Below are 13462 nucleotides of genomic sequence, written 5' to 3'. Positions count from 1 at the left end.
TAGGGAGGCGCGGTACCCTGGACATGATGACGGTTCAGCTGAGACTTTCTTCAACATGTCAGAAATGAGGATGCAGTTTATGTGGCATCATCTTAAACAGACTTCCACTTCTGGTTACTGACTCCTGCTGTTGTTTCAACTTTGGTTCCATTAAACATTTTAGAATTTATCCTCTAAAACATCGAGAGGGAAGAAACGCAGGCAGAAACAAAAATCAGATAAAAACCAAATGCTGTCCGCAGCAGCAGGATATCAAACAAATGGCATTTTAAAAAGTGATGTTAGATATAAGAAAGATAATGTGACAGAAGCCTGAGGCTTGATTCCATCCCTCATCGCGACGGTTTGACTTTGCACGTTTATCTGTTAGAGTTAGAGTGTCACAGCAGAACTCATGATGTCACTCAGCTGTGTATGAAGCAATGACTAATTCATGCAGGCATTAACCCGGTGCTGCTGAGGCCTGTCAAAGCATTCATACAAAACCATCCACATCATTTATTTATCTGTGCTTTCAGCTCATTAATCACGTGTGTAACACTCACCTGGACCTCTGGAAACAGCCAGCGACTCCCACTTGTTCAGGGAAGTGGAGCCTCTGAACACTGAAACACTCACTGCAGCATCCCAGTGGTCTCGGCTCGTCCAGTACCGGCACCGCCACAGACCCACTTCAACTGTTCATGGAATTAAAAACTTCGCAGTGAACCATATGATTATTTATAGCAGACCCTTCTGGAAAGTTGAAGTCAAAGCTCAAGCCAGTTGCCACTGCAAGCGTTCCCATTACCTCCCAAAATGAGGGACATTTACCGTCGCCATAACTCCCCTCTGCCAGCTCTCCCCCTGACATCTTTATGGATGACCCCTTGCAGGACTCATCCCAGCTCATCCATCAAAGGAAGGCTCCCAATTGAAAGGCATCCGTATGCCATTAAAAACCATTATAGGCTGATAACAACCCCCTACTTCATCCTGGTTCCAGCCACAACACTCTGTCCACAGTCGCTTCGTTACTGTTCCATATTTCAGCTACGCAGCTCTCTGGGGACTCTCACCCCTCTTGAATCTTTATTGCTGTGTGTTGTCTTTTCCTCATACGAAACACAGGTGTGCTGAGATCATTGGTCCCGTGGTTCATATCAGATCAGCAGTATTGATGAGCCCCCCCCGGCTGTCAGGCCCGGGGGTGCAGGTCTCAGTGCAGTGTTCTGTGCTGTGGCTGCAGCCATGCAGGTGATCATCCTCATGGATGAGCTAGCATGGTTCCTCTTGCACACCGATAAAGCTGCTTTTCCCTCACAGTGGGCTGTAGATGGAGGGAGAGGCAGGGATGCTCTCTCAGCCATGCTGGAGACAAGATGGAGTTTGGCGTTGCCAGCCCAGAGGCCGGCCTGGTGCCAGGATGAGGTGACTGGGGGTGGGGGCAAATCCTTTGCAGTGAAACAGTGGGTTCTCCTGCTATGAACATTCCTGCATGTTTGTGCTCCTCCTGTCAGAGGTGACATCATATGGAACAGTCCTCTACCTCGCGTGTTTGTGCGTCATGCTTGTAACATGAAATAGGCGTGTTGAGCGCAGATCACATGGGAACTCCTTCAAACTGTTCTGGTGATTCCACTTAGTAAATTGATTTAAAGTGATGATTTAAATCAACAAAAACCCCATAAAGGTGTATTTTTACTTTGAAGTACTCACAAGTACGTGTCTGGAGCGCATGAAATGGAGATGATCAGAGGTGATGGTGCCTGAGGATGGTTTGAACAATTCATCAAGGCGCCACTCAAGTCACAACATGACCAAAGAACAGTGCTGGGCTCTGCTGGGTTCAGATCCCAGATCAGCACCTCAGTCTGGTTTCAATTCAAATAATGATTCTGTCCATAATATCAGCTTCACAATCTCAGTTTTGACAAATCTTTCAGCCCCACATCAAAAGTATGATTTTATCAGCTCACTTTGGGCATGAAGGGAAGATGTGCTGAAAATGAACATTCAGGACCTGACTCTTGCTCCTGAGGGCTTCTGTTCAGGAGGTGTTGGGCAAGAGTTTGTCAGAGCTCTTCCATGAAAAACAATCCGGTTCTTTAATAATTGATCGGCGACCTCTCATTGGAGGCGTTTTGGGAGTAAGACTATCCGCAACGTCAGGTTGTGTTGGCAAGTCAGATAAGATGTCGGCGTGTTGTTCTGGTGTGGAAACTCTCCCACTACACTCCAGCTGAGTCTGCAGACGAGGAAACAGTAGCGGCTCCTGCGGAGCTCCTGATGATACTCCTCATTTAATTTCCTCATATTTTTACTTTCAAAGGTTTCAGAAAATACTCTGTGTTGTTTGAGATGCAGTATTCTTGGAGGAAGTGACCTGAAATGTCTGTGTTAAAGAGATGAAAGCAGCTGCCATTTTGTTTCATTCATTCGCGTTGATTCAGCGTCGGGGGATGGGTGGGCTGATAGATGGTGCTGGCTCCTGGCTGAGCACACGTCTCTAGTATTTCTGCTTAAGAGACAGTGAGTTAATTGAAGATGATCTCACTGATAATGACTCCTGACTGGACCATTTTTCTGTGTTATCCTCCGCTCCGCACTACCCTTCCCTCCCTCCCTCCCTCCTGGCAGCTCCTTTATTCACCTGTATTTCCTGTTTCTCTTCTACCAAGGTTGCAAACCAATCCTGGATTTTCTCTGTGACTTCCCTTCCTTTCTTCCTTTCTTCCTCTCTCGTCTGACGCCCGTGTCACAGCCTGGCTATTTGACAGGAAATGTCAATTCACTGGCGAGATTAAGCCTCTGATGTTATCTGCATGTTGTTTCCCTTCACCGCTCCCGTCACTCGCAGGAGTGGAAAACATCTTCATGTTTGTACCTGCTTGTTTCTGTTGTGTTTCCTCATGCAGGCTGATGGTTGAGTTCAAGTGAAATGACCTTGAGAGGTGAACATGAATGTGAATGAGTGACCTGCAGGCTGGGCCCACCCCCGAACACTCGAGGGACAGATCCTTACTGTAACTCTATCTGGTACTGTAGAGGCGGAGTATCGTGGAATGACGAGAAACAGCAGTGCTAGCTTGTTAGTGCTAAATAGCTAACCCCTGTATGAACGATCCCTCTACAGGCTGAGACTGCTGGGGGACACATCAGGTTACATGGAGCCCTCCCCTCCTCTCCTCTCCTCTCCTCTCCTCTCCCCTCCTCTCCCCCTCTCTCCTCCTCTCCTCCCTGCACATTTTTGGAACTGTCACTACCACTACTTGTTGCACTTTGTAGTTTGGCCTTGGTGTCTCGCAGTCTCTCTGTGTTTCCACAGATCCACCAGAGCCCCAACCGCCGCCTGCATCGCCCCCCCCCCCTTATTCCCTACTGTTACACCGGCCTGCGCTCCCCTTCCATGAACCAGTCTACCATCCAGCCCCCCATCAAGCTGGCTTGCTCTCCCTGCCTCCCCTCTCATGAACCAGTCTACCATCCAGTCCCCCATCAAGCTGGCTTGCTCTCCCTGCCTCCCCTCCCATGAACCAGTCTACCATCCAGTCCCCCATCAAGCTGGCTTGCTCTCCCTGCCTCCCCTCCCATGAACCAGTCTACCATCCAGTCCCCCATCAAACTGGCTTGCTCTCCCTGCCTCCCCTCCCATGAACCAGTCTACCATCCAGTCCCCCATCAAGCTGGCTTGCTCTCCCTGCCTCCCCTCCCATGAACCAGTCTACCATCCAGTCCCCCATCAAGCTGGCTTGCTCTCCCTGCCTCCCCTCCCATGAACCAGTCTACCATCCAGTCCCCCATCAAGCTGGCTTGCTCTCCCTGCCTCCCCTTCCATGAACCAGTCTACCATCCAGTCCCCCATCAAGCTGGCTTGCTCTCCCTGCCTCCCCTTCCATGAACCTCTGCCATCCAGTCCCCCATCAAGCTGGCTTGCTCTCCCTGCCTCCCCTTCCATGATCCAGTCTACCATCCAGTCCCCCATCAAGCTGGCTTGCTCTCCCTGCCTCCCCTTCCATGAACCAGTCTACCATCCAGTCCCCCATCAAGCTGGCTTGCTCTCCCTGCCTCCCCTTCCATGAACCAGTCTACCATCCAGTCCCCCATAAAGCTGGCTTGCTCTCCCTGCCTCCCCTCCCATGAACCAGTCTACCATCCAGTCGCCCATCAAGCTGGCTTGCTCTCCCTGCCTCCCCTCCCATGAACCAGTCTACCATCCAGTCCCCCATCAAGCTGGCTTGCTCTCCCTGCCTCCCCTCCCATGAACCAGTCTACCATCCAGTCCCCCATCAAGCTGGCTTGCTCTCCCTGCCTCCCCTTCCATGAACCAGTCTACCATCCAGTCCCCCATCAAGCTGGCTTGCTCTCCCTGCCTCCCCTCCCATGAACCAGTCTACCATCCAGTCCCCCATCAAGCTGGCTTGCTCTCCCTGCCTCCCCTCCCATGAACCAGTCTACCATCCAGTCCCCCATCAAGCTGGCTTGCTCTCCCTGCCTCCCCTTCCATGAACCAGTCTACCATCCAGTCCCCCATCAAGCTGGCTTGCTCTCCCTGCCTCCCCTCCCATGAACCAGTCTACCATCCAGTCCCCCATCAAGCTGGCTTGCTCTCCCTGCCTCCCCTTCCAGAAGCTTCCTTCTTCAACTGTTATTAACATTTCCATGTTTCCTCCATGCTGTGTTATAAACTGTTGTCTTGTCTGTACCAACATCTCCTGCACGTCTGTCCCTCCTGGTGAGGGATCCTCCTCCCCTCCTCACCCTGAGGTTTCTCCCATTTTTCCCTGTTAAAGGTTTTCTATGGAGTTTCTCCTCAGTCGATGTGAGGCTCTGAGGGCAGAGGATGTTGTTATGATGCCATGAAGCCTGGAGACAAACTGGTGGTGGAAAACGGGCTCTACAAATAAAACTGCCTTGCCTTGCCTCTGAGGAAACACCAGACTTTGGAACGTGCGGTTGTTTCTCACGGCAACATTTCCAACATTGTTATGAATTGTTGCTTTAACTCCATCTGTGGAGGTCACATGACCTTGAGGAAGTTAACCCTCTCATGTGGCTTTCAGTCATCATAAAATGTGATACTTGAAGACTTTAATCGTGTCTTGAAAGGCGACAGCAATTCTAAAGTCAGCGTCATTTGTTGAAGTGAACACGTGCATCCAGAGCTGAGGCTGCAGGAAGCTACAACGCCACTGTGTGAGGTGTACGGCCACTGACGGACAGGTTGGGAGTGAGCACTGGCAGAAGGCCTTTATACAGGCCAGATCTCTAATATATCGACAGATGTGATTACTGCTCGGAAGCCAACGGGGTTGTGACTGTTGAATGTGCTGACTGGCCTTCTGTTGTTCTTCTCACCACAGCGAGGGAAGAGAACGTGGCCACTTTCCGTGGCTCTGAATACTTCAGTTACGACCTCTCCCAGAACCCCATCCAGAGCAGCAGTGACGAGATCACACTCTCCTTCAAAACATGGCAGCGCAATGGCCTCATCCTTCACACCGGCAAGTCAGCTGACTACGTCAACCTGGCCCTGAAGGATGGCGCCGTCTCCCTGGTAATCAACCTAGGTTCCGGAGCCTTCGAAGCCATCGTGGAGCCAGTCACTGGCAAGTTCAACGACAACTCGTGGCACGAAGTCAAAGTGACCCGCAACCTCCGGCAGGTAAGATTCTGACATGGAGAGTATTTGGTACTTTTCTGAACAGTAACAATGGTTTGTAGCAGTTGAGTTGTAGTATGCTGTTAGCCCTCCATAATAGCATCTTTACCTCGCTACTCGCAAATTAGCGAGGTAGCTAGCTCCATGCTAGCCGAGCATTCTCCCCGCATTTCTGACTGCAGCTTCCAGCAAATTAAACTCCTGCAGCTGTCATGTGTAAGAAAAACTCCTCCCAGAAATTAGATTTTGCCTTTCAAGTACTCACAACTAGGAGTTTAGAGCTCTCAGTCTCTGTTAGCTTCAAGCTAAATATACCTGGCTGGTTCTTTCTGCACTCTGGATCCACTGAGGAGAAATGCAGAAGGGAAAAACATGTTGGCGAGCTCAGGACACCTGTCCGTGAGTGCTCGACAGGTAAATATACACTTGTTGAGTTTTGGCTTCAAAGAATTCAGCTTAAATCCTGGTTCGTGAACATGTGAAGCGTAATGACCCCACATGACCTCTAGGTGGGCTTAGTGCGCACATTTGATATTACCATTATGAAAGGTTGCTCTTCTTTTCTCAACTTTCAGCAAAATACAGCCGTCATTACTTTTTCAGTTGTGTTTTTGATTGATTTGATTGATTCTATGTAAAACACCCAAATGATGCACGTGCAGGCGACCACCTCAACAAGAGATATGGCAGAATAAATGATCCATGCACACACAGTAAAAATATTCACAGTACAGGAGGATATGTAGTATTGAGTTTGTACTCCTAGCCTCTGTTTACCAGTTTGAGCTGCAGCTGCTGAGCATGGCTCGCCTTCATGCTCGGAAGTGTTGATAACCCTAAACTGTTGATGTCAGGGAATCAGCCTGTTGTACTACAGAGGACGAGTCACTCTGCTGGAGTTGTTGGAACACGACTCCAAACACTTGGCGGTGTTACAGTCGGGAGTTTCTTCGCCCACGTCTTTGACTCAGGCTGCACAGAACCCACCACGGCAGCAACGGCCAACTTTCACTCTGTCACAGAATTAACCGTCAGAGCCCCAAACGCTCCCCCGTGTTTCTGTGTTCCTGTCACGTTTCGACTCACTGCAGACTCATTTCTCACTGCGGCTCTCGAAACAGCACAGTCACGGCAAGGAGCAGGGACGAGCTGAAACTACTAAATTCTTAATCTCAAACATCTCCAACAAATACTATATATAACTTTGAAAACAGGACTAACAAAACATTACATGAATAAAAGCAGTGCCAGTATATAGTGGTGCCGATACTGAGCTTCTTATATGCTTACAAGCTCTAGCAACTGCAGCAGGTTTTCATGTCCATGGGGACATCCCAGCTACCTGGAGGAGACCCGAAGTTTGATTTCTACTTGATTTGATTCCGATAAACAGTTGATCTCAGGTTCTTTACACTCACAATTATTGTTTTTCCTGACAGAAGTAAAGTATTTATGATAAGATGGTAAAATTTTGGTGATATTTTCATCAGTATTTCATTAAAAGGTGTCTTCAGCTCACTGAGAAGTTATTTCCCTCCTGCATTACCTCTTAGTGACTGGAGAATGTAGGAAGAGCCAGTTACGTATATGTATTCAGGACAGGCTTTGATTTCTGACTAGATTGTTCTATTGAGTTCTGATCTCCAGTCAAAGTGTAAGTGGATCTCACATCTGGATTAAGGAGACCTGGATTATACCAGACAACCAACAGAGGTTTCTGGACAGTTTAGCTGCTGTTAGCATCAGCCTCTGTTAGCTTCAAGCTAAATATACGTGGCTGGTTCTTCCTGCATTCTGGAGTCACTAAGAAGTGATGGAGGAGGGAAAATTAGCAGCAGCTGGTTTGTCCTCTTAGCTTGATGGTTGTAATGTGTTGAGAGCTAAAAACGAGAGTCCACCTGCAGGTTTGATCTTCCCCAACATGACAGACAGAGGTGAGGAGGATTTTACCGTCATGGATGCCAGGATTCGGAGTCCATCAATGTCCTCAGATAGCTTTTTCCCATTGGCAGCACTCGTTCACAGCCAGACTGTCATACATACTGAGTACTGCACAGTAGAAGTACATCCATCAAATTGATTTCACCTGACACCTACGCAGTAAAGGATGAGGACGTCTGTGCACCACACACTTCAGACCTCTCAGATGGATCAGGACCATCACCCGCATGTCTATGAGGAACAGTCTGTGTCCTTGTCCTGTACTTTCTTTTGCTAACATGTGTACTAAGTATATCGTATTTGTTTTCATTGGATTTACTTTGATGTACTTGCAAACCCAGTGGTCATCACATCAAATGTTCTTCTTGCCTCCGAAGCAATCCAGCCTGGGATATGCGCTGGTAAACATGCTCCACTGTATGGTAGATATCATTCCTTCACTCATTCTCTCCTCCTTTGGTTGCTGTGGGCTCTTCCCCCTTTTCCTCTGCACATGCAGACTTGAAGCGTTTTGAAAATCTTAAATAAATGTAGTTTGTGTTTCTCAGCTTTCGTGAGGGTGTAACGGCTCCCCCGGCTCCACCTCTCACAAAGATTTTCTGCTTTCCTGTTGAACCTGGTTTCTTGTCATCATGAGTCCATCTGCTTCTGCATCTCAGATTGGATTGTGTTGGGTGGAAGTGTGGTTGGAGCTGTGGGAGGGTTACTACGATCAGACAAGTCAAGGGGAAAAACAAAAATCAAAAGTGGAGCCGTGATGCTGCTCCTCAGCTGCGACCCTCCTGCGGGGAGTTGACAGTGACAGGAGGTTTCTCCACTGCGCCGCTACTCTGCCGTCTCTACAGTACCAGAGGGAGCAGGGAAAACCCACATGTAGATGAAAAGAGCAGGTGTGAGAGTCATGCAAGTTATGAAATAACTAGAGCAGGCTGAGGCCCTGGCCTGGGTTCGGCTTAGACTCACCAAACCAAAGTCCTGACGAGACGTTTTACGTGAGTAGCTCATGAAAATTCTGTTGACAGGTATTTCTCTCTGGTTTAAGTGGGTGTCCTGACTCCTGCGGCTGTGCTGCTGGGTCTGCTGTGTAGTCGGCGCTGCACACGCTGTGACGGGTAAAGCCGCTGCTGACAGCCTCAGAGGGTGAAGCGTGTACTTAATATATGAGTGTTGTGACATTTTGGATGTTCTTACCATATAGGATACCCGTTTTCTGTGTGTAATACGGTGTAAAGCATGTAATAGTGGATAATATGAGCAATATTTCAGGCCAGTCAAGAAGGAGCACATTTTTTACTACAACATGTACTAAAAGAGTATTTTAAGCTACAAAATGCTTCTGCTTCCTGCACTGATCATAGGGTTCGTCTGCCAGTCTGTGTCCTGGCTGTCTGTCCTTGGGTTAGTGGGGGTGTCCCTCCTTCCTCTTGGTGGGTGGGGGTTTTGTCTGGTTGCTCATCTTCTGTCCTTTACTGCATCTTCGTTAGTCTCTTGTCTAAATACGCCGTAGTTTGCATGTGTTTCACACGAACCTTTCACATTGATTAAACGATGTCATAATTAGCATCAACTAACTGGCATCAGAGATGAAGAGGAGTCTGTTGGGGTAGATTAATGGTCCAATCATCTCTCAGGTGAACCCCACCTGAACCCTCAGACCTGTGAACTCCTCCTCCAATCCCACCAGCGTGCCAAGGCTCTAACTCCTCCCTCACTTTTCACTCCTCGTTGCCAGGTGACAATATCGGTGGATGGGATTCTGACCACCACGGGCTACACCCAGGAAGACTACACCATGTTGGGCTCCGATGACTTCTTCTATGTGGGGGGAAGCCCGAGCACCGCCGACCTGCCGGGGTCTCCAGTCAGCAACAACTTCATGGGCTGCCTGAAGGAGGTGCGTCACACTCGGTGCGACAGAGCTGTGGTTATTTGCTCCTCGGCTCCTGCTGTTTGTTAGTGAGTGTGAGGTGGAGCTGCAGGATGAGGAAGCGCCGCTCAGGCTCTCTGAGATCCACCCAGATCCGTCCAGGTGTTAGATCAGGACTGATGCCCCCCACCAGACACACCTGAGCAACCAGAAGGAAAGAAAAGGACGAAAGTTGAGAAATTGATTGAAATTTTAAAACAAAATGGTTTTAATGGTAAAAAAAAAATGTTTTAGAGGTGTTGTATTTGCATCCAAACAGTTTCCACAGTAAAACTCAGAATATAGAAATGTTTCAGAAATCTTAACGTCAACGTGCAGCATCAGAGAAGTTTGTTTTCTGTGACCTCAAAGACGTTTTTGATCTCTAGTTTCACGCCGTGAATATGTGATATTAATAGATTTATAAAAGCTGGGATAAGAGACTTATAATATTCAGAGTGTGAGTGTTGCCCTGCTGATTTAACACACACACACGCACACAAAGGAACACACATACACACAGGAACACGCACACTGAGGAACAGACTCACACACAAATATTTTTGTCCCCTCAAGCTCATGATGTCATATCCAACACTTGAATGGAGTGAGTTGCTGCAGCATGGCAGCAGGTCTCTGGCTTTCTGTGTCATTGCACACACACACACACACACACACACACACACACACACACACACACACACACACACACACACACCATCATATGGGACACAGGGAGAGGGAGGAAGCAGCGCAGCAGCCATTTAATCCCCCTCTGGCCTACTTCCTACTCTCTACCATGCTGGGCAGGTCTGTGATTCCCTGTACCCCAGACACACACACATGCACACACACACGCACACACACACACGCACACACACACACAAATGCACACACAAAACTGCATACAAAGAGAAACACGTGCATGCATACATGCTGTCTGTCAAATCCAAAACAAAAGTGCCATGTTTGCTAAATGCAGACACACAAACACAAACAAGTAGAGTTTATTTGTAATGTCAGTGTCACACATATTTGTTTCTCTCAACTGCAGAGGGAACAGTGTGTGTCAGCTTTCCACTTCAGTAGTGTTGCGTCAATGTTGACCTCTGACCCTTGTAATCTGCAAATCGAGCAGTGCCAGGAAATGAAAAGAGATCTGCAGCATATGTCACACATGGATTCATCCTGCTTAAAGAGCAGTCATCAAAGAGTCAAGATTTATCTTATTTTTGAGTCACGATTACATAAACGAGCGTGCCTACACAAGTACTAAAATGCTAAGTACTGAACTGTCCAGAAAGGTCTGTTCACCGAGTCTCCAGGTGGTCTGGTGTAATCCAGATCTCCTTGGTCCGGCTGGAGGATCAGGGAACCACTATCACTTGGACTCAGAACGAACGAGAACTCTTCTGGTTCAACACTCATTCGCAGTCGCTGAAGTCAAAGTGTTCACTGAATAAACGTGTGTGTCTGGTTCTTCCTGCATCCTGGAGTCACTCAGACGTAAGGAGGGAGGGAAGAACACCTCAGTGGGCTGAAGACTCCAGGTAGTGAGTACTGGAGAGGTAAAATACATCTTTTGGGTGAAGTGTGACTTGAGCAGTTTTCCTCGCAGTGTTTCATTGTTCCCTTTGATGCCTCGGCCAGCGCCCGGCCCCCATGAGCTCACCGCTCGTGAGCGGTGCTGGTGTCAACGGAGAGGCGCCAGTTGCGACGTGTTGTGAGAGAATCCTTCACTGCGTGATGCTATCTGGCACTCTGGTGCATATTTTGCCAGCCGTTACTCACCAACTGCATCAGCATCGACAGCTCCTGGTTGATCCTTGTGTGCTCTTTAAACTCCCCCCGGTGGGAACTTGATGTGGGCGGGGCTACCCATGTGGGTCCCACCTGTATGTTAAGTGGTGTCCAGGTGTAGCGCTATCTCCACAGTTCATTGGCTGCTACACCATTTTGCATCATACTCAACTTTTGTGGTGAGCTTTGTAAGTCTCGGCAGTAATCAAGGGCCTTGGCGTTGAGGGGCGGGACTACAGAGCCACACAGATCACATCCAACCACTCGTCCCTGTCTGGTGTCCCCAGCTGTCAGAGAGGAGAACTGCAGACTACAACCTGCCTTATTATCTATTTGGCTCTGAAGGGTCCAGGTTCCTGAATTAGCCTCATGGTGGACTGACCAGGACTGGAGACGAGTGATGGAGTCTGCTTACTGCGTTAACCCTTGTTGATTAGCGTACGTCAGCGGCAGTAATCTACCTGAATAAGCATTACTCAGGCTAACTGCAACATTCATTCATACGGTTTGTGACCTTCACTGTAATGTGGTTAACATGTGTCCCTGAGTACCTCTTCGCTCTGACCCCCCGGACCCACCTGAACTCACCTGGAAGAGCAAGCGTTGCTTGGGCATATATAGTGACAGAAGTTGGCTCCGCCCTGCTGACGTCGCACGGGTGAATCTCAGGTGTAAGTGTTTGTGCCTGGAGACACGTGAGGTCCTTATCTTGATCCTGGGTGGATGGTCTGATGGGGCGGTGGGGGGGGGGGGGGGGGGGCTCCTTCTTTGAAGATGTACAGCATCTCCTTCAGAAGGGGAGGGGTCGGCCCCCTGCTCAGGCCCACCCACCCGTCCTCAGCACTCACCAGCTTTCCCTCTGCTGTCCTCACCCTCTCCTCCTCCACTCCCTACCATTAGGGCTAATTTGCCTGCTACCAATGCTCTTGTCCTCGCCATCCACAGCAGCATTACAGATAAATGTTTTGTTACCATGGCACCAGATTCTGGTTTCCCTGTGTAGCCTCTGCTGCCGGCTGGCCCAATCATTATGATGCCTTTCATAAGCCAGCAATTACAGAGAAAGCCTACATCTCAGAGCCTACAAAATACATAATGGCCTACAATAACACATAATTGCTGTAATTGTCATTGTCATTACCCCCTCCTCGACTGTGACTTCACATCCGTCCAACATAAAACACAAGGAAGGAGCTGCAGACTTGACTCGCTCTGACTCGCTCCCTCTGGTAATGCAAGTGTGCTGAATTTGCAAAGTTAATTAGTAGGAAAAACATTAAAAACATCATCGACGCTGCCCTGTCAGGTCAGATCCTCTACGCTTGGTGTATTGCTATAGCAACAAGTTTTCTGTTCGCGGCGTTCAGTGGAAACATGGTCAAAATATGATGCTCTGGTTTAGATGAAACAGTTCTAAAAAGGGAGCTAAAGCAAACTTTCTTTACGTTTAACAGCAAAGAACTGCTTTGATGAAGAAGAAGCAGTCGTGTCTGTCTGGATTTCTGTTCAGTCCAGTTGAGAACGTGGGGCATCATGAACATCAGATCTTGATTCAAGTTGAACGTTAGAGGTTTTCAGTAAGAATATTGAGCTCTGCTCTGACTGATGCCAGTGTTTATTCCTTCAGGTGTCCATATGAGCTGTCGGAGACACAATTCTTTAGATTTCTGCTGATTAGACTCTTGAAGTCCATCTACCTGTCACAGGAGCTCAGCACCTTACACCCAGAGTCCGAGGGCCTGGCCAGCCAACATAGAGGAGGAATGTTCGCTCCCTCAACGGTAGGAGGGTTCCAGTCAGTTTAAAGTTCCCCACAGGATTTTACTTGAAAATAAAACTGAAATTTCACACTCTTCCAGAAGTTTCCCCAATTCTAGAGAGGCAGATGTACCTCACAGTTACGTGAACATTCTGCTGCAGGAGCTTACGAGGGTTCCTAACGTCCAACGCTGAGATCGTGTTTGGGTCATGGACTCATCTACAAATGCCCCTCCCGAGGAAGAGTGATTGACAGTCACACTGAGCGATGCCGGGCGCCAACAGACAATCCCATATTATTACCTTGAGATAACTTCCGTTATGAGCTGGTGTTAAATAAATCAAATTGTAAGAGAATTAAACTGATAAACGCTGAATGACGGACTGGAGGAATCTCTGCAGAAGCAGACGTCTTA

At 48.5% G+C, this 13462-nt stretch overlaps 1 protein-coding gene across 4 annotated transcripts in view; it reads left to right on the top strand.

Annotated features, from left to right (window-relative positions):
• nrxn3a (neurexin 3a) overlaps positions 1-13462 on the top strand; it is a 118013-nt gene that overhangs the window by 48738 nt on the left and 55813 nt on the right. For all 4 annotated transcript variants that reach the window (XR_015109899.1, XM_086183500.1, XM_086183501.1 and 1 more), the window contains exons 5-6: positions 5343-5644; positions 9315-9476. Coding sequence is in view for 3 of the 4 variants with exons in the window: in XM_086183500.1 (XP_086039626.1) it covers positions 5343-5644; positions 9315-9476 (464 nt within the window). In the remaining variant the exon portion in view is untranslated. The remainder of the gene's footprint in view (positions 1-5342; positions 5645-9314; positions 9477-13462) is intronic.

The sequence above is a fragment of the Aulostomus chinensis genome, chromosome 17 (genome assembly GCF_037954235.1).
Source record: "Aulostomus chinensis isolate RoL2024-O1b breed Wild chromosome 17, RoL_Achi_v1.0, whole genome shotgun sequence".
Classification (NCBI taxonomy): Eukaryota; Metazoa; Chordata; class Actinopteri; order Syngnathiformes; family Aulostomidae; genus Aulostomus; species Aulostomus chinensis.
This window is presented reverse-complemented; position numbering and strand designations above follow the sequence as displayed.